Source organism: Rhodnius prolixus, unplaced genomic scaffold (genome assembly GCF_049639745.1).
Source record: "Rhodnius prolixus isolate KJV_2025 unplaced genomic scaffold, Rpr scaffold_6, whole genome shotgun sequence".
Lineage (NCBI taxonomy): Eukaryota > Metazoa > Arthropoda > Insecta > Hemiptera > Reduviidae > Rhodnius > Rhodnius prolixus.
Genome location: NW_027411634.1, coordinates 3,787,457 through 3,808,724, shown reverse-complemented (window position 1 = coordinate 3,808,724; position 21,268 = coordinate 3,787,457). Strand labels below are relative to the sequence as shown.

At 36.6% G+C, this 21,268-nt stretch overlaps 1 protein-coding gene across 13 annotated transcripts in view; it reads right to left on the bottom strand.

Annotated features, from left to right (window-relative positions):
* The window catches only part of LOC141461352 (CD151 antigen-like), a 106,548-nt gene that overhangs the window by 14,509 nt on the left and 70,771 nt on the right, over positions 1-21,268 (bottom strand). For all 13 annotated transcript variants that reach the window (XM_074142339.1, XM_074142347.1, XM_074142342.1 and 10 more), the window contains one exon: positions 15,687-15,878. In XM_074142339.1, coding sequence (XP_073998440.1) covers positions 15,687-15,878 — 192 coding nt within the window. The remainder of the gene's footprint in view (positions 1-15,686; positions 15,879-21,268) is intronic.

Below are 21,268 nucleotides of genomic sequence, written 5' to 3'. Positions count from 1 at the left end.
AATCACATTCAATCCTTAGAATCCAAAATCCTACCCAATCATGGTCAAAAAAGCTTCTTTTTACATCGCAAACCTCACCATCCACACCGACTATTCCTCCCTTCGTTTCCACCTCTAATCCAACATTCCTTTACCAGAAATTCCAGCCCAAATTGCACCCCACTTATCCAAAAGGCCCTTTCGACCCCCAACTCTTCGATTGAGGCAACGCTGGACGTTTGACTATCGCCCCCCAAAAAAGACAGTAGCCACTCTCTAACGTCTTAAAAGCCTATTAAGGGCTGTCATCGCTGGATGGCCACCGTTCATGAAATCAAGCCAAAGTGTTAATGTTGTCTGGCGTTAAGCCAACGCACATACTGTAATGTAGATTTCAATTTCATCATTTATTGTACTTGCTGTTACAATTTTAACATTCTAATAAACAAAAGATATTAAATTTTAAAGAAATACGTAGGATCCATTTTAAAAACAATCTAAGGAAAATTCAAAAATCCATGCAAGCAAAGCGTGGTACTTCTGTTTGTGGAATTGTCTTCAAACAGTCACAAATTTGACCCTTCTCACTGAATACTTGGACACAGAACTGTACATTACGTACTGTCACTTGCAGCGAGAAAGGTAATTAAGAAAAGTTAAAGCAATTGCCATTTTTAGAAGTGTAATGAATAAATAAAAAAAAAAAAAACCTCAACATTCATTCAAAGCTAAATGGTAGTTCCGGTAAAGGGATTACTATGCTAGGAGCTCTATATATCAGGCAAACAGAATGATGCGTTAAACACGAACTCAATGGCTGAGTAGTTGCACTTGAAAAATGGGGGGAAAAAATGGCAGTAAAGATACAACTTGTGACGCAACAATATCGGAAATATGTGAACCTGTCATCACCTCAACTCCTAGGTTCACAACTACTGACACCTACAACAACTACTATAGAGTTTAAACAACAAACAACTCCAAAGTAATAGGAGAATAGAAGAAATGAAACTAAAACACACACAACACACACACACACACACACACACACACACACACACACACACACACACACACACACACACACACAGAAAAGATGGTAGGCGAAGTGTACTGTGCCGACGCCAGAGTTCAGCTCGTTCGACACTGAGAACAGTGTGCTGACATACCATGTCCGCCACTAAACATTACGTCATAGTAAGAAGGTTGCTTGCGTAATAAACACAACCCACTATGGTTACACAAATCAACAAACATCTGACGCCTACAAGTGTATTTGATTTTCTCTCTCTCTCTCGATTTATTTTTTTAAAATTATTATTACGTATTAAACAGTTCATTAACGTGGCAAATCCGATTGGTCGAAAACCATGTTTTAAGACTGCACCAAAACCAACTATGAGTTACACCTTTAAACACAATCACACCAATAAAATGATACGTAGAACCTCATTACGCCAAATATTCCGGGAATAAACTTTTCGCAAAAAGGGGCGCCTAACTTACGCGACGTCCAATTACAAACGAAAAAATCCATTAACCAATTACAGTTACCCATTCTATGCATTCCGGTGTGGCTAATATCTTTCTAACTAAAAATTCTGTTTAAATGTTCCTAAACTGGTGTTAGAATGGCTTTATCTCAACAAAACTGGAAATGGGCTAAGTGCAAAATACGTTCACTAATTCGCTGAGGCTCTCTCCTCCACCTTGAACAAATAAAGACTTGAACGCACAGTTGGTACTGAAAAGACGATGTCCTTCATTTATGCACCTATTATTTTACCTTATAATAATCTTGAATGCTGGTTCCACCCCATTATAAGATATCTCCGATTGCAATCTTTTATTTTCCATTCTTCTTTTATTTCTTTTCTTTTCCGAGAACCTCTGGAGCCCCAAGTAATGGCACAACAACCGGTTCTTAATGTTCGGAGTAGCTCCTCCTACTTTCCCCCTTTTTTTTTTTTTTTCTTAAGACTATGAATAACCAAGGTGTGAAGGAAGAACTGGGACAACCCCTTCAAAGAACAGCTGGTCTTGCTAAGGTAGACATTTCTTCCAATGCTAATCAAATAAAATCAGTCTTAATTATATTTATTTATTAAAAATATTTGAGTTTGACAATTTTATTTTTTTATAAAGAGTCTTCGTATTAATTTAAATAAATCTTTATTTTATTTTATTTTTTACTTTATTTTCACAACTGCAGTATATTTCTGCAATAAGTGAAGCTGACACAACATGATACATAGAATAAATACATGAATATCATGAGGGGAGAATTTATCTCATTGGTGAAACTCCCAAAGAGGTTCAGTTCACACTATCGTCCACAGGCACTTACTTCATTTAGAAGATCGCGTAGCCACCTGCTCTTAAACCGTCTTAGAGGGATTTCCTGGTAGAATGGTAAGTTGAGCTACTAGAGGATTGGGATGTGAGGTAATTGAAGTGTGGAATTTAATGTAACGGGATCTTACAGCTTCTGAAACATAGAGGAACAAGGGAAATCTCGGTGCAAAGTAGAGTTTTGGATACAAAGTAAGGAGCATTAGGGATTCTAAGGAGTGTTTTTGTCTGGAAGGATTGGATTTGTTGTAGATATTGGAAGGTCTGGCTGAGCCCCAAAGTTCCATTCTCGTAAGTCCAGGCAGGTTTCAGTATCATGGTGTAGATAAGTTGTTTATTGTGAAGTGAAAGTTTAGATCGTTTGTCAAGAAGTCTAGAGAGAAGTTTAAGTCGTCTGCTTAGTTCTGGATTCCAGGTTTAGACGTTTGTCCATGAAGGCTCCTAGATACTTACCATAATCTGTCGTAGAACTTTAAATTGAACTCATTGATTGATTATTGATCAATTATGGTTGGAAGCTGTGAAAAATGATGGCATTAAAGGAGTTGCGGTCTGCTTGAGATGGGTAAAACTATACTGTTTCTATTTTTAGTTACTGTGATAAGAAAAATATTGAGATATGAGATTATTTATAATTATTATTACTATTATTATTATACTCTGGCCCCTCTAAATTAGGAAGCATCATCATTTCTGCCCAAAGGGCCTACCTTTTCTTGAATAACATCAACTCCACGCCCTAAGAATGGTCTGACGATAAGACTGAATCACAAACTCCAGTTTCTAACACATTTACAATCCAGAAATTGAAAAAAAAAGAAGCGATATCTTCACCAGATAGTCCCTTAAATTCACGAAATATCTCCTCCTCTCCCCGGAACCACACTGGCTAAATAAATAATAATAACAGGAAATGACCCTGAAATGTCAATTATCTCCTGTGCTCTACTAAATTATCATAACATCTGGTTTATTACAAATAATCAGGTTATACAAAACTTTCTACTGCGCCGGTTTCATGCGCATAAATCAACTGTATTCACATTGAATGTATTAATTCCACCCCCTCATCCTCCTCATCATCACAAGGAGTTTTCTATCTGCTTTCTCTTACTGGCAAAAACCGGATGTAGGTCTTTAAGTGATTCCTTTTTTTTTTTTTCCAAACAACAAACAGACGTACATTTGGAACATATTTTCCGGAAAATCTAATATTCTTCTAATAGTAGCAGCAAAACGGAAGTCTTTCCTTTTAAAGATTTCACACCAGAATGTTTTGTTACCACTGCCGCTTAGCACCTGAAAGTATTGGTGATAGCTTCGAAATTTGCTTCAAAACTGCTTCACTTGAAATATACTGCTTCATATCATGTACAGTTATAGGAAGTCATGTGAGTGTTCAGGTCAGATGTTTTCCGCTCTATAGATGTGAACAGTTTCCGGTCTTTACTACGCTCGACCAACAAGTCGTACCCAGACATCATGAACATCAGGAACGAGTACGTTGTTTTCCCTTGTTTAATTTATTAATATGCTCTTATTTCTTATTATGGTAATCTTTAATTTTTTTCTCAAAGATATAACATGGTTGATTACATGGGAAGGAACACGACGGCTATAATGTAATGATGACCGGTCTAATAAAGGTTGTTGAAAAATGGACGGCCCTTCTACAAACTAGCAAGAGATCACATCATTCCAACTAGTTGATCGCCTACAGCGAAATAAACTACAACGGTGCTAGGAGAGCCCTTCATGCCCTTCCAGTTTAAACGTGATAAAGGGCTGCCACCAACAGATCTCTGTGACACCCTTACATTATATTCGGTCTTTTTTTTTTTTTTTTTTTTACTTCAACAAACATCTCCGCTTCTACATCCTTATAAGGATCTCTTCCCCCGTCCCTGGCTTGGATTAGAGGTAGGAAGGAAGGATGAGAAGTGAAGGGCTCGAGATTTAGTTTGTGTTCAACATGATAATGATATGCGCTCAATAAATTTATTCAAACTTTCACTCAGGATGTTAAACAAAAAGGACCAATAAATATCCCAACTAAGTAGAAGACGAAACTCATTATACTTGATTATCATTTTCGATTCACTAATCGATATATATATTCGATTAAGTTCGATGCTTTACAATGTAAGGTAATGGCTATTTTTCCCAAGGCGGGTTAAGCACTCTTTGCTACCAACTAAATCCTCCTCCTTCTGAATAGTCTGAAGCAAAAACTCCACCAAATTAAAGACATAGGATTCCAGCAGATGGGGGTAAGTGCATCCCCCCCCAACCAACGGCCTGGAGAGTCCTGGAATGAGAGAGAGAGTAGCCGGAACAAATGGGGGGCATCCACTCTCTGATTTCCTGAAATTCGCTTGCCCACCCACCATCCAGGAACAATGTAGACTTTGCGGGCTAAGTCGAATGCCTTTACCATCTCACAAGTCCCTACTTGATGGCTTAGAACTGATCATTCTTCAGCAAGAGGGTCTCATGACACCTTGAAATAGCGCTGAACTCAATCGGTGGGCCCACTAAACTCACAATAGTTGCTCTCTCACCAACTTTCTCAGCATGGAAACTGGATATATCAAGAAAACCGTGTCTTGAGACAAGTTACATGATGATCACAAAAACGATCAAGAGATTTTGATTGCTCGCTAGTTAATCTGGAATGCTGCCACTTTTCATCGTACGAGAAATGCGCATAAAGTAGGAATTCGCGGCCTTTACTTTTCGCCTCGCATTGGATAACTCAGCCAGACATGAATTTGGTGTTTGTTTTAACCTTTCTCATGGGAGGCCTCAATTTTTGTTGCTATTTTAGTTTAAGACACGTCAATATCTGAGATCGTCGGCGGCTTCCTTTAAGTGAGCTGTAAGAAGCTACTCGGCCAGAAGCTGGATACGGACCCAGGATATCCGGTTGGGCTAACTCCCACTACCGCATTTTAAGTCAAATTTCGAATATCTGACAAGATTTTTTTTTTCTTGGAGCAATACGAGTCAGCAATAAATGCGTGGGTGTCTAAACCAGATTTTACCACAAACTGGTTGACGTTCTCCTCAGACTCTAACCCACTTAAGGGCTTGGAATTTATATGGCCCATTTTATCTTATAAATACTTGGTAACTTTTTTTCTTTTTTTTTGTAGCTTTTAAGCGTGTACCCAGCTATAAGAGAGTTACAGAAGGGGGAAAAAAAGGACACGTGCGCTCTTAAGTAGAGGTAAGTTTGTGCACGTGGTCAATAGATAGGACCACGTGTGTAAGTCAAGGAGTACGGGGATGATAAAGCATCACTTGAAGTCAAATCAGTGTGCGCCCCCCTTCTCGACTTCCTCAGCATCCATTTATTTTCAATTAATCCAAACACTTTCAACAAAAAACATCATCATTCATTCACCAATTGGCAGCTTTGTCCACTAACAAGTCCATAAATTTCTGCAGCAGAAAAAGTCCCCGAAATATTTTTAGTTAGATCTGGAGCGTTTCCAAGATGGGCCAATTCTTTAAACTGTACCAATCCGCGGTCGTCTAGTTAGTGGAATCCATTTAAAAATGCTTACCCTCCACCGTCCCACAAACAGAAACAGACGGGCAGAGCTATTTCTGTTAGGCTTTGATTAATGATCGCTTAGTGCCCTAATATTAAAATATGAAACTACGGATAACAGTTTAACCAGTGATATTTTAAAATGTACTGGTATTATTTTAATAAATAACGTTTTGCGCTGGATTCCCATGAAGAGATCCCCGGGAGATAGGCGTCCCCTAGAATTTACTATTTGCCCTTTCTTGGAGCTTTATTCAGCTCACTGACCGATGATAGTGAGTTGCCCATTGAATGCTCTGGGCACCAATAAACTTAGATTAATCAATAAACGAAGATAAGTGATTAGCATACTGGATCCACAGAGGTTTTATATGCTCCCAATGTTTTACTAAGAAGCATTGAGTTCTTGATCGATTTTTTGGGTACCCGAAATATCCGTTTAAGGATTCCTTTTCTTTTTTTCAACTAAAAATCACAGAATTTTCACGAGTTATAATTTTCTGGATAAAGAAGTGTGACAGTACTTCTAAACCAGGAGGTGGTTTCGCTTTTCTTTAAAAAAACAATATCGTTGTAAAGTAAAGCCTATTTTTTCAGGAAGCCTTTACGTCCATTAAAGTAGTTGTCGTGGACGGAGGCGACTAGCAAACATACTTTACTATAAGTTTCTCATATTAACCATTAAATAAAATCCAAGACCTAGACCAGGGGAATCGAATCCACTAACCAACAATACATCTTAGCTTTGCGGGTCTAGCCTACAGCCGCCTAACATACTTTACTATAAATTTCTCATATTAACCATTAAATAGAATCCAAGTCCTAGACTGAGGAATCGAAACCACTAACCAACAATACATCTTAGCTTTGCGGGTCTAGCCTATAACCGACTAACATACTTTACTATAAATTTCTCATATTAACCATTAAATAGAATCCAAGACCTAGACCCCGGGAATCGAATCCACTAACCAACAATACATCTTAGCATTGCGGGTTTAGCATATACCCGCTCAGCTACTGGGCCTCAAAAGTCATGTCCAAATTTGAAGAAAAGTGACCAACCGAAAGCATCATTTTACCAACAGATTTTTTAAGTCCAGTAAATTTAATAAAGAGGCACTCAAGTCCAAATTTCATTTACGCAAAACAGTACAAACTATTTTTAAACACCTCTCAACATTTTTTTTTTTGAAAACAAACTCATTTCATAACGGTTCTAATAAAAATAATCACATGAGAAATACAAAATATATATTAAAATAGAATTCTCACCAGAAATAAATATGACGCAAGGAATTAAAAATTATATAAATATCTGAAATAAAAATGAGGCCACACTGTGTAACACATGTGTGTTAGACTAGAGATCTCTGTGTGGAATATAGGGCATACTTTATTAATAATTACGAAAACATCTAGCTAGGCTACCGAAACATGCAAGTTCATATAAATATATTATAATATAAATTGTAGACAGAAACATGAGACAGTGCTTTGGTACGTGAGAATTAGTGAGTGTGGGCAGAGGGCAATTAATTAGATTTGATACTAATCTGCTCACACCAAATTGGTACTTACCTGCTCATAGAGGGGGAATGGACAACAGTAAAACGGAAAAAATACAGGAAGCTCAATTTTAGGGCTCAAGTTTTTGGTACCAACGTCAAAAAGCGGGAAAATGAAAGTGTAACCTCATTGATTTCCGGTTTTTATCCTACTTTCTCTTTTAGCGATTCTCTTGCTCTAAACATTAAACATAACAACTAATAGCACAGGAGCATGTTGTATACAAGTAGCGTAACATTTGTCAGCCAAATGATAATGGAATGCGACCTTGGTAAGTGCCCAAGGTTGTTTCGTAAAAAAACGAAAGAATTCAAAGATACGCTAAGTAACGGAAGCACTTAGTAGCACAGCTTGGCTAAAGACAAAACAAAACGCCCGTAGCGTCGCTTACTTTTCTAAACCTAATTGGGTGAAATGTTACCTTTATTAGCCGCCCAAGTTCGCAACATTTCACAAGGGAAATTATTTATTTATTTTTTAAGAATAGTTATTGGGGTACTGTACAAGCTACAGGTAACAGGAAATGAAACACACGTCCCTAAATTTTAAGTGTTTTCAAAACATTCTATTAGAAAACAGTTGATTTGCTCTACTTTTTATTAGATAAAACCGCAATATTTTCTCTTCACGGGAAATAGAAAAGTGGATCAATCAATTAATTAATGATCGATTCATGAAAACTAATCATTTATCGATGACTATGAATCATATCAATTAACTAAAAACTAGAAATGGAACAAAAAAAAAAAACGCTAAGCCTGAACCTGTTAAAACATGAAGAAACTCATGACGTAGCAAAACTCTGTATTTACAAAAAAAAAACACAGTTCTAACTGAGCCAGCTAGAAATCACTGTACTGAGAAGCACCAACCACGCAATCAACGTGACTCAACAGCCCCCCAACCAAAAAAAATGTCTCTCCATGCCTATTCATTGAAATGTGTAGAGTCATCACAATCTATAGAATACGCCATTCATATAACGTAATAATAACATGAAATGCTGAACTAGTTTTCTAATTTTAAAGGGAAATCATGGACCGGAAATAGAACAACGAGTTTCGAAAACACCTTCAGCGTATTATCATCTCTTTAAACTAGGCGTCATCCCTCTGCTTTAAGGGAATCCTTTATTTTCATTATACTGGGTACAGGAAAGTACGAGAAAAAAACGAAAAATACTCGTATTTTCAAAATTGAGTTTCCCTCTCCTCCGCAAATAAAAAAACAAATTCTAAGGAAATTTAGCGTGAAAAAATTGCAAAAAAAAAAAGAAGATTACGTCGAGAGTTTTCGAACCAAAATAATGACAACTCATTCCATCATACTTATTAAACCACTTACTTCTAGAATTATTACTAACTTAGTAAGTACCCCTTAATTGATGGCCATCAAGTTGGTGTACTGGTAAGGAAAGGTAGCCCATAACTCCCCTTTTTTATGGAGTGGGGGAACCATTTCGCAGGAGCTTTAGAAAGGGGAGGACAAAATTTGCAAGAGCAGACTCTCTGTACCAACCGCTCTCCTGATCTGAGGCAAGCGGCCCTGATCTGAGACGATTTTTTTGTGGACTGACTTAAAAAAAAACTAAAAAAACCTACGAATTTGCTTACGTAATTAATTAAATGAGTCTGCGAATTAATCTCAAATTAAATAAAATATATTAATTAACAATAATAGCGTTACGAAAGTGGGCCACTAAATAGTCCGAGTTTAATTCAAATGAAAGAAATTGATTTACCAACACGTTTCCTAGCAACCATCATGTGACCAATCATTCATTCGCACGTATTTCCTCACTGTTTTAATGAGAAAATTCCACCATTAACTGCAGTGAATACGTGAGAGAATTTTTCCATTCATATTCAATGACTTAAAACAATATTTATCATTGATAATTTATCGTTTTCGCACATTCTTTGGAAGAGGGTTCCACAATTTCCGCTGCCAGAAACGGCAGCACTTCCGGCGCTTAAAGCAATTTAACTGATACGATATTTTAATTTCTTACAAATAAATTGCATTTAGTAGTAATAAAATCAAGAAAAATTGTGTAACTAAAATTAAAAACTCGAAAATATAAAACTATAACGATCATCACGTAATCTCGAAGAATGAAAAAAAAAAAAGTTCGGGAGTAAACAAGGAATGTTTTATTTAAAATCAAAGCCATATGTTTTATATGAAGATATGTAAGTACGATAATTATATTTTAAAACACATTCAAAGTACGATAGTTTTTTTTTGTTTTTTTTTTATCTAAACGTGGCACACTGGGGCACCATTTTATATTGCCACCAAGATACGCTTATCTTATTGGCTGTTCATTTAATGGGCTCCTAGTTACGAACATACAAACTTCTAAAAGATTGTAAGCAGTTCAAAAAAAAAAGCCAACGGCAGCTATCAAATATCGCTAACTAGATAACAAATTATAATTATTTGACAAGCAGATCTAAATAGAGAGTGGGAGAAAGAGAGGGAGAGAGAGAAGGGATGCTTAGTAAGCACAAACTTGGGAGAGGAATCTCTGGCGCCAACCTGCTTACAAGAAATTAGAAAGCCGCTTAGTTAATTTATGTGATGTTTTTTTTTTAAAAATCAGACACAGTCTGCCGCGTTAGTAACATCACACTTAATACCAATCCCGTCAGGTGTACCAACTCACTTTTATAAGAACTAAAAAAAAAAAAAATTATCTTTAACTATTACTGCCATTAAATTTATAAAGAAAAATCGATCATATTTTCTTTAAACAATGTTTTTGTTTTTTTTTACATTAAACTGAAATGGTACTTTAGAGGCATACCTAACCCACCCCCATTTGATCCAAAAATCAATTTTCCATCGGGAAAAACGGAAGGAAATTGATAAATCCATTTATCAAAGTGGAACTTCCGACTTAGAAATCTACTTGGTGGCCAAATTTTGTACTAATTCTTTAACACAGAAAGTATTTTTTTCGCGATAAGAATGGTTCTTAGATAAAATTACGATTTTGGTATCGATTATGGTATTAATGAATATTGATTATTTATCGTCTAGTAATTTTAGGTAACTTCTAGAGGTGATTTTGTTGAATTTTTTTTCTCTTAAGTGTAATTTCATTATTACGTATAGTTTGGTAAACTGTATAAACTAAAAAATTATAGATACTTTGAAAATACAAGTTAATGGAAATTTTGTAGACTCGAACATTTTATGGAAATTTTAATAAGAGAAAATCGTGGGCCGTTTTTTTCGTACCAGATTTTGGTTTGTTTTAACTTCCAAGAGACTCAGAGGCGATATCGCGACATGGTCATGTCCCAAGAGAGAAAAAGCTTCAAATACCATTGGTCATTACAAAAGATACGGACACTCAAGGGAGCCACGATATACGAGTATGTAAGCAATACAGCATCGCACAAGATTTAGGGCTTATGGTTACTTCTGATCCATTGGAAGACCATGGACTATAGGAGAAGCTGAAACACTAAGAGAGAACTACTTAAGTCCGTGAAAAATAAAAACTACTTAATTTTTTGGGGTAAACCTTTTTTATTTTTCAACATAGTCTCCTTTTAGGCTTATACAAATCGTCCAACGCTGCTCTAGTTTGTTGGTCCCTTCCGAATAATAGGATTTGTCCAAGTCTGAAAAATAGCCATTTGTTTCTGCAATCACCTCCTCGTTTGAATAAAATCTTTTTCCCGCCAGCCATTTCTTCATATTGGGGAACAAATGGTAGTCCGAAGGAGCCAAGTCTGGAGAATAGGGGGGATGTGAAACGAGTTGGAACCCTATTTCCATTAATTTTGCGACCACAACTGCTGAGGTGTGAGCTGGTGCGTTGTCGTGATGGAAAAGGACTTTTTTGTGGGCCAATCGTGGGCGTTTTTCTTGCAGCTCGGTTTTCAAACGGTCCAATAACGATGAATAATATGCACCTGTAATAGTTTTACCCTTTTCCAGATAGTCGATGAGGATTATTCCTTGCGAATCCCAAAAGACAGTCGCCATAATCTTTCCGGCCGAAGGAACGGTCTTCGCCTTTTTTGGCGCAGATTCCCCCTTGGTAACCCATTGTTTAGATTGTTCTTTGGTCTCAGGAGTGTAGTGATGTATCCATGTTTCATCCACAGTGACGAAACGACGCTTAAAGTCCTGCGGATTCTTCTGGAACAGCTGCAAACCGTCCTTGCAACACTTCACACGATTTCGTTTTTGGTCAAACGTGAGCAATCGCGGCACCCATCTTGCGGATAGCTTTGTCATGTCCAAATGTTGATGCAAAATATTATGTACCCGTTCATTCGAGATGCCCACAGCACTAGCAATCTCACGCACCTTCACTCTTCTATCATTCATCACCATATCATGGATTTTATCAATGATTTCTGGAGTAGTAACCTCAACAGGGCGTCCAGAACGTTCAGCGTCACTTGTGCCCATATGGCCACTCCGAAAATTTTGAAACCACTTATAAACTGTTCTAATCGAAGGTGCAGAGTCACCATAATGTTTATCAAGCTTCTCTTTAGTCTCCTGAGGCGTTTTGCCTTTCATAAAGTAGTGTTTAATCAACACACGAAATTCTTTTTCGTCCATTTTTTTGAAAATCACTCGACTACCTCGATTCAAACGAATGCCAAACACAAAGAAATAGACCGATCTAGCTGAAACTTGGTGTGTGTTCTTCCAAGAGATGCTACTAACTAAACATAACCTCGATACGCGCCAGTAGTGCTATCTCTCTGACTTTGCACGGACTTTTCAAACGACCCTCGTATTTTATCAATATTTCTGTCCAACCTCTGGCCACGAAGAAGCTCCCAACGTCTTTCAAAGTAAATGACAAAGCACACGACTATAAAATAACCCATCAATTAAGAATTATCACCATTGACCTTCACTAAACTTTACAACTTCTTAGGCATTAAATTTCATTACTTCCAGTAACAGCTTAATATTCTTCTAGTAATCAACTTGTCAACTTCCCTAGTATTCCATTAAAATGAGCGAGGAATGCCAAAGCATTACAGCTATAAAATAATAATTTATTACTCGTTATTCTTTTAATGTCTCAATTATGGACATATCTATTTTAAAAAAAGAAACCATTTCTATCAATACTGGTACAGTGATAGGAACTCACAGTGCATTTAAATGACAATTTAAGAGGGAAGCTAACCACCAAGGCTCGCCCAAAAGTGCCCTAAAAAAAGTGTTCACCTGGAATCTTCCACGAGGGAATGAACCCATTCCAGGGAAGGTTTCCGACCGGAAGTGCAATTATCCCTACTCAATGAATTTATCAACCCAATTATCCCTACTTCCTCCAACAGGAACACTTCAATTTAATTAAGTACAAACTCTTCCAAAAAATAGAGACATCTCTCAATCCTTAGTGAATGCGGTAAAAATACAGCGCATCGTTTTGACCATACAGAACCGAAGTTGGCTTCAGCTAGATTGGCGGTTTAAGGATAGATCCTTCTTTCAGCATCCAATCACAACATAAGATATGGAAAGGATGACCTAAACTTACACTCAAGTCTTGAAAGCTTACACAAAAAAGTGTCGACAACAGTGTGTATTAGGAAAGTTAAATCAAGTACAGTCAACCAATATTGAACACCTCACAACAATGTTCCAGAACCTTTCACACATTGTAACCCTACTAAAACCTTCACTAATGTTGATGATGTTTTGCTGTCTTACTTGGATGATGTAAAGGGCAACAACGTAGATAAATGTACTGTGTATAGGGCGTCTAAGAGAGAGAACCCAATCAATCAGAGCTGTCTTAACGATAGATAGAACCAGTTTCGTTCCCAAAAAAACATGAAATATCGTATAATAAACTGAACGAATCACCACACGTAACTGACACAGTTATATTTTTACAAATAAAGATAGAAAAATTCTATTTTTTTAACTATAAAATAAATTAGAAATAGAACAAGGACCACCAGCTGATATAAATAAATTTTTTAGAGGTCGAATATCGAACAGCTGTTCAGAGCATCTGTAACGAACATGTAAATTGTTTCATAAAAGCATTAACTATTTTTTGACTTATTGTTTTCTTTATTTAACTCCCCCCAGTCCCTGATTTTGGGTTTCAACTGTTTCAGAGGTCCTCTGAATTCGATAAAGGTGGGTTTTTTTTCAACATAATTGTGTCAATGGCTTTTCTATTCAGGGGAAACTCTGTAGCTATTCGGAAGAGCTCTAGACTTTTTTACTTCTTCAGATGATGAATTGGCCAAATGTTTTCTTTATAAGGAACGTTTTTACTTTTACGATCGATTAGAAAATTTTTGAAAAATTCATGCAGTAACTCTTATCAAACTGTACGGCTAGGTAATCAAGCGATAAATTTAAGCAGCAAAAAACTAACTAGAAAATGTATCAAAATCTCTGTACCATATCAAACAGGCACTGTCCAATGAATAGCCAAAGATTCTACCAGAACTGGAGAGGAATAACGGAACAGAGTTATTTATTTATTTTTATTTTTTGCAACGTAATGCGAATATAATGTAACGGAATGACTTTTTTTCAAGTTGATGGAGCATAAAATTTTCTATTTTTCCTTTTTATGCGAGGAAAAATGGATTTATTGAATAAAAAAATATATATTATATGTATAGATACGGAGCCAACCAAGATTGCTATAATGTTTTCCTTTACTTGGCAGCATCAAAGAAACGGGAAAAATCTATAAATTATGAGCGGAAAAACTGCTGATCAGTCTTCCTCCATCAGTTCTACTTTCAAAGTGGCAGAGATTTCCGGTAGAAATTACTTTAAAAAAAATAATAAAGTATTTATCCTTGCAGATCTCTTTAAACCGGATGTTTCCGGTAGTCGAAAAATCTGTGCAATTTTATTGTAATTATTATTTTAAATAATAATTTAAAGTTTAATGAAAACTTTCAAAAATTGTAGCCAGAATTTTGAAACATCTATTTTCGGCGAATACTAAATATTCCTAAAATTTTACGTGATCTCTAAGTAGACATTAGTGAAAGTCTTTGATTAAAGAAATCTAATTACGTAATAAAGGAAAAGTTGGACAATCAAAAAAAGAAAAAACAGAGAGGATGAGGGAAATTAAAGCAACTATCTATTCTCGAGGGAGCAGCGTGACGCGAGTAATATGAAGAATTGTACAGAGAACTGGACACGACATCTACTTAGCAATTGAAGCCGAAGACGGAAATGCCTACCTGAACAGGTAACCTGGTTATATGTTTGTAAGGACGGAGAGGAGCGTAAGGCTAGAACTAGTAATAGAATTAGAAAAGGTAACACACAACATGCACCTTTCACTATGTAAGCTACTCAATTAAAGATTTTAGGCATCACATGTTGCAGAGAGAACAACACGTCACGCTGTTGACGTCACGTACCACTAGCTTTCATTACGTCATTATCTAATATAGCTGTTACTTTTTTTTTTGATAATGTAATCTGCCATTTCTCTGCTAGACAAAAAAGGTTCCTCAGTTTCGGCGTGAGTAAAAAAAAGGTCATTTATTCTCGATTTGAGTTCTGGAATCTCGAAAACTTAAGAGCTGCACTGGAATATGAAATTTAGATATTTGTAAGAAATTATTTGAAAAAAAAAGAGAGCACATTCTGAAGCAACTGAAGCAAACGGAAACGGTAAAAAAAAAGTTAAAGGGGATGATAAAGAATTTAAGGGCTGCAAAGGGATTCATGATTAATAATAACTTGGAAAAGGAAAACTTGGAGGTCATCCTAAACATGCAATTATATACGTCACACGCACAAAAAACAAAGCGACGAAATAAAAGTTAAGAATGAAGAAGACGAAGAAACGCAAAAAGAGTAAACCATGAAAAGGAAGTTAAAGGAACGCACAAAGATCCCACCCTTAAGAAGTCCCTATTCTAGGAGCTTCTTATTTCGACAAAACTGTCTATCGCCGGAAGTGAGTGAACACGCAAAGATGTAGTTAACGGTAGGACACAAAAAAAAGAAGGAGTCTGCGAAGAAGTGGGTAGGATGGGAAGATTAGGTTACAAGAAATATTGAGAGAAAGTCACAGTTTCAGTTAAAACATGCTCTGCTTCTAGATCTAAGAAGCAGAATCGTCTAGAAAACCTACAGTTCGCGTGAGTGTGGTACAATGATGGGTTGTCATGGGAATTATTAAGATTACAGTACTCCTCTCCATTAATAATAAAAGTTAAATTAATAATAATTCACTACTCACCAAAATGATGGAGCACCTATTTTGACGTTGCACCGAATAACAGCCTATGAAGGCGGTGAGGAGAGTAAGGCCTCCGGCTGCTATTAACAGGTATGCCGTCAGCGGATATGTAATATTGGTCAGCAGACTGACATACTGATGTTTTGTTATCACCGTCCATAGTCCCACTCCCAGGACGCTGCAGCCGGCCAGCTGAAATACGAAAAAAATAAATAAATAGAAATCTGTTAGAAATAAAGAATTAAATTTGATTCCAATCAATTTAGAAAATTAATTATCCTGACCAACAGCGCACCTAAGATCACGACCTCAAAAAAGAACCTAGTTTCAAGTGAAAGGTTGCAAATTAAAAATAATACCCACGCGGAGGTCCAGGGTTCGAATCCAGCTGCTGACCCTTAAATTTTTTCTCTTCCTAGGAGCTTCTTACAGCTCACTGTTCGCTGATGGACAGTGTTGTCTGTAACAAGAGAACACTGTCCGGAGGCCGCCAGTGCACTGAAAAAAAGGTCCGGGCACCAATAACCTTAGATGTTGACGCGCCTTAAATCATTAAAAAAAAAAAAAATACGTCTCTTTATGTGTTACTTCCGTTTGTTCTGAAGAGAATCAATTTTTTGGCCAAATCAAAACTCCGACATCTGAAATGATACGATCAGAAGACTTTTCTGTGCTTACGTAGCAAGAGATGGCTGAATCTTCAGTAGAACAACCAGAGCGTAATGCATCATCGAAATACTGAAACATGGATTACGTATGGAAATCAGAAAAACAATTGGCTTATTCAGGGAGTTGCTGTCTTAAGATAACGGAGCATTCTGACATATCTCAAAATGACAAATGATCCATCTGGCATGGACAAATGGACTCCATTTTGTTTACTGGTCTACTGAAACTGCTACAGCAAGGCTGATTCTTTAAGGCACTGAACTTCAGCTAAAAATAGTAATCTAAGATTAGCCCAGTTCTATTTCTAGGACTAGAAATGGGATAACTATGCCGCTACTACAGGAGGTAATTTATGGAAAATATCTCAGCAGTGGAGTCTTCATTTCATGCTACATCTACGCCTCTAAATGAGACGTCTTCAAACTATTTTACTGCAAACTATTTAAAAAGAATTCATGAAGTGGGTTCTAGAGGGATCAATTTCAGGATGTACCTTCCTCTATACCACCATAGTTAAGTACCAAGTTTCCCAGAGGAAAGCCCCCACAAAATCTTTCTGGAGTCAGCATTGAGAACTACCTAGGTCCCAACATACCCCTGCAGCTCCCAAGTGCACCTAGAAGAATCTCGCTCCTCCCACCCTAAAATAACTGAAAATGTTCACTAGGGCAACAAATCTGGGGACACAGAATATGGCATAACCATCCCATATTAGCCAAAGCTCCTACCACAGACGATGTGATATCTATACTTATCTATGATGTAAAATGAATCCTTGTGGCTCGTCTATTATATTTTTTTAATGAAACCAAATTATAGATCTTTTAAGATGCACTGAAATTAACTCTCAGCTCATTTTGCGTCTAAAAATTCCAATTAATTATTCTTAAAAATTTAAAATTATCGCCCTTCTATAAAATGGAATATAAAAAGAACCTATAAATTACGTATACAATATAGTTTGTTGTCCAAACATGTAAAAAAAAGTCTTAACTAACCCAAGGTTATTCGAAAGATACATTTAAATGATAAAATCAGAGAGACAAGCTCCACTTGTTTGCCTTAAAAGTTTCCAACTTTTTTATAAGATGAACAAATAAATAAATAGAAGAGAGAAGAAATAAGAAATGGCTATAAAAGGTAGCACAGTAACTAAATTATGTAAATAATAACATTAAAGTAAATAAATACTTATTCCACAAATAGTAAGAGAAAAACGCCAGGACAGTTGATTACCCTAACTACAAACATTCTCCTAATGTTTACTACACACTGCGCTCTGGCGACACAAACGAACAACTTGTCAAACCGGATATAATAATAATATAAAATCGTATTTACCTTGAATATACTTTCCAAGAGCAATCTATTTTTCAAAATTTCATATTTCACATAATCTCATTTAAAGGGAAATATTTATGGTACTACTTCTCAAGTTTTTGGGATTTTTGGGTTTGTTTTTGTTTTGTTTGATCCCTCTGTTATTCACTTCCTGTTACCTCTACACCGCGGATACGCACAAGTTGAGGTTCTCTTAGTTCGAAAAAGTTTGGGCTTATTAAGTTCAAAAGCTAACATACGGTCTTGGTCTTGTCTAATAGGCAAACCTAATTTTTTTTTTTTTTAATCTTTTATTGAAATTTGCGACTGCAACGGTTGTTGCAACAAGCAAATGTGATGTAATATAGTGTCTTGATTGAAGATTGGAGAAGGCACCCAGTGGCGACACTCCATCAACGTGAACAGATCACTATACTGTTACGAGAAGAGTAGGTCGCGAGGCCATTTTCTCTTCAATCTCCTTGGAGGATTGCCTGGTAATGTGGAAGAAGATAAGTGTTCAATTGAAAGGATTAGGATGAGCTGCTGTAAAGGAATGAAATTTTAAGAAATGAGTTTTAGTAAGGTCCGTTAATGAAAGGGATTTTGAGATCATTATGAATTGTGAGGTTAGAAATGTAGAATGGAGCGTTTTCGTAGTATTTTTGACGATAATTCCTGGAGGCATAGTGAATTGGAACGTTTAGTCGATCCCCATACCAAATAGATCGCAGTAACAACAGGTATAAGAGTCTCTTGTTGTGTAAGTTGAGTTTAGATCGTTTGTCAAGTAGTCTGGCGAGAAGTTTTGTAGCGTTGGTTAGTTTCTTGTCTTTTCAGTCTAGTATAGGGATGATTCCATGTCAACCGTTTGCTTCTAGTTACAGTCCAAGGTAGCGTACTTTGTCCACAGTTGGTGCAGGAGTTTGGTTCAAGATGATGGGAGGTAGGATTTTTCGTCAAGAATAAATACTATATATTTTGATTTGGTAACGTTAGTTTTGATTCGCTACGAGTATTTGATAAGCCAGTCCTGTAAGTGGTTGATGTGTGTTTGTAGAGTTCGTGTAGCAATACTAGGATCGTAATGAGGAGATAAGATAGCAGTATCGTCAGCAAAGGTGGAAAGAATGGTATTTGGATATTGAGGTTGTAATGGGTTCAGATGACTTGAAGAGGAGGTTTATGATGCGGGAATTAGATAGAGATTTGATAGATAGATAGAGTTGATATTCGGAAAATAAATATATATATTTTAACAATAATTTAGAATGATTTAAATTGTAACTAGAATGCACCACTATAACGACGTTGAATACATATATGTTTAAACACTTAGATAGGGACGCGCTCGCGGTGTAACTCGCTGGTAGAATCTTGAGGTTACGGTGGTAAAAATCTGAAGAATAATCATCGACTGATGCCCCACTTCCTGTAGAGAGACCATATATAGCCCTCACCACACATTGACAAGTCTTGTAATTACGGGTCTCACTCAAACATCTCTTGCCGTGTGTTGACCCTAGTCTTGAATAGGCCGGTGAAAGGTGTTGGATGTTGTCAAAGGGCTGTAGCCAGGTAGTCACTGTATACTGACCGTATAATGACCCTTTTGAAAGCGGTGTGTCTTTGGCGGGCGGTCCCTTTTTGCCCGTGCACTGACCGCGGCACTAGCGTCTGACTGGCACCACTAGTTATAATTTTTATAATTAAAAATTATATTTTTTTCTTCTGTTATCACATCACAAGGTATATCTGCTGTATATAAGAAGTAAAGAAGAGGACCTAGGACACTGCCCTGAGGAACACCAGCTCGAACTAGATGGATATTAGAGTCTGCTGCTCCACAGTTGACTCGGAAATATCGATCTTCTAGGTAGGAGGATTTTTATCCTCAAATCTAAAATTTAAATATAAAATTTGAAATGAATCTGTTGGTACGTTTAGTTGCGCTAAACCCTCATTGCAGAGCCTAACACTCGTACACATACAGAGGGCCAATTTAAAAGAGATACCAACTTAAAACCCACTTTTATTTTGTGACCAGCGGATTAAATATTGTTATTTCCGATAAGAACTTAATTTAGATAAATTGTTTTGATCGCTTTACTGCAGAAGAAGGAAGTATAGAATCTGCTAACGTAATTAAAATAAATAAGAAAATGTTTAAGAATAAATTAGGTAAAAGGACCAACCGGAAGATGTACTAAGAAGAGAGAAAAACAACAAACAACCAAAGTCTGAACAACACTTCAGATTTGTTTAGTTACTTTATGAGTTTAAAAACAAAAAAGAAACAAACTTATAATTAAGAACAGTAACTTCCTGTTTAGATGTTTGTAGTTTAGAATGTGTACAGAGAGTAGCATTGCTTGGCTTTAAAAGAGGTGGATTTTTTTTGTAGGAGAATTTAAGGTGTACCACTGAATTCGTAACAACGAAATTGGAAAGAGCATTTGGGAAGCCAAAAAATAATAGTGCGGTAACCTAATGCGGGATGGATGAAATGAGCTAAATCGACGAAAGCGCTGGATGGAAACCTGAGGAACAAGAGAACTTAGGAAGGTGGTACGGTACAGCGATGATAGGAGAAGGTAGCCTGGAGAGTATTGGCAATTTGACTTCCTAGGGACTGGGCAGGACTCAAGACAAGAAGGAGTAGGGAAGACTTCAAAAACTCTTCCCAAAATTACTGAGGGAGAGTAAAAAAAATAAATAAATAAAAATTCGTCAATTAGAGAATCATGATGATTGCAGTACACCTGCAATAACACACCTTGCTGCAGGTCAGAAGATAAGTTGCATTACAGGTAACCGGGAATGCCCATTAATTAATTAGTTTTGCTTTTTTTTTTTTTTTAGTATAAATTCTGAGTTTTAGAAAAAAGTATTTACGTAAACTGAAGTAAAAGAAAGTCGGTCAACGTGTTCACTTTCCCCTTAATATTGTCCAAAGCATAAGACATTTTATAACTGTGGGGGGGGGGGGACCTCTAATAGGGTAATAGATGGGAGAAAGGTTATTTAAGTCCCTTTTGCCTACTCCTTTGACGCCTACACCATTATCCGCCCAAGAAATACTACGCACCCACAAAAAAAAAAAAAAAAAAACACCTGAGTTAACCAGATCTGTAACCTCCTCGCTCCACCCCATAAGTACAACCCTTTACAACACGTAATTCATTCTTTTGGCGCAACTATTGACTAAAGTTACAGATTCAGGATCGGAAATACTACTCTAGTATAAATCATTTTTTTTTTTTTTTTTTACGAAGAATTAAATTAAACCAGAAGGGAATAGTCCATACTTCCGGTTTGAGAATTTTTTGTACAAAAAAACTTTTCTCTCTTTCTTTCTGGGAACTTGTAAATATTTACTTCCGGGTGAAACTCATTTGTAGGTAGCTAGATCGAATGCAACGATTCTTCGGTTATTCGAACGAATCATCGAGGCTCTCACAAGGATCGAATCAGAGCAATGCAATGAAATACAAATATAATTAAAATAAAAAATATTTCTGTTATAAAGTTAGAAATCCTAATAACAGATCATATCTCCCACCATTAATAATAGAACTATCCCACGAATTATA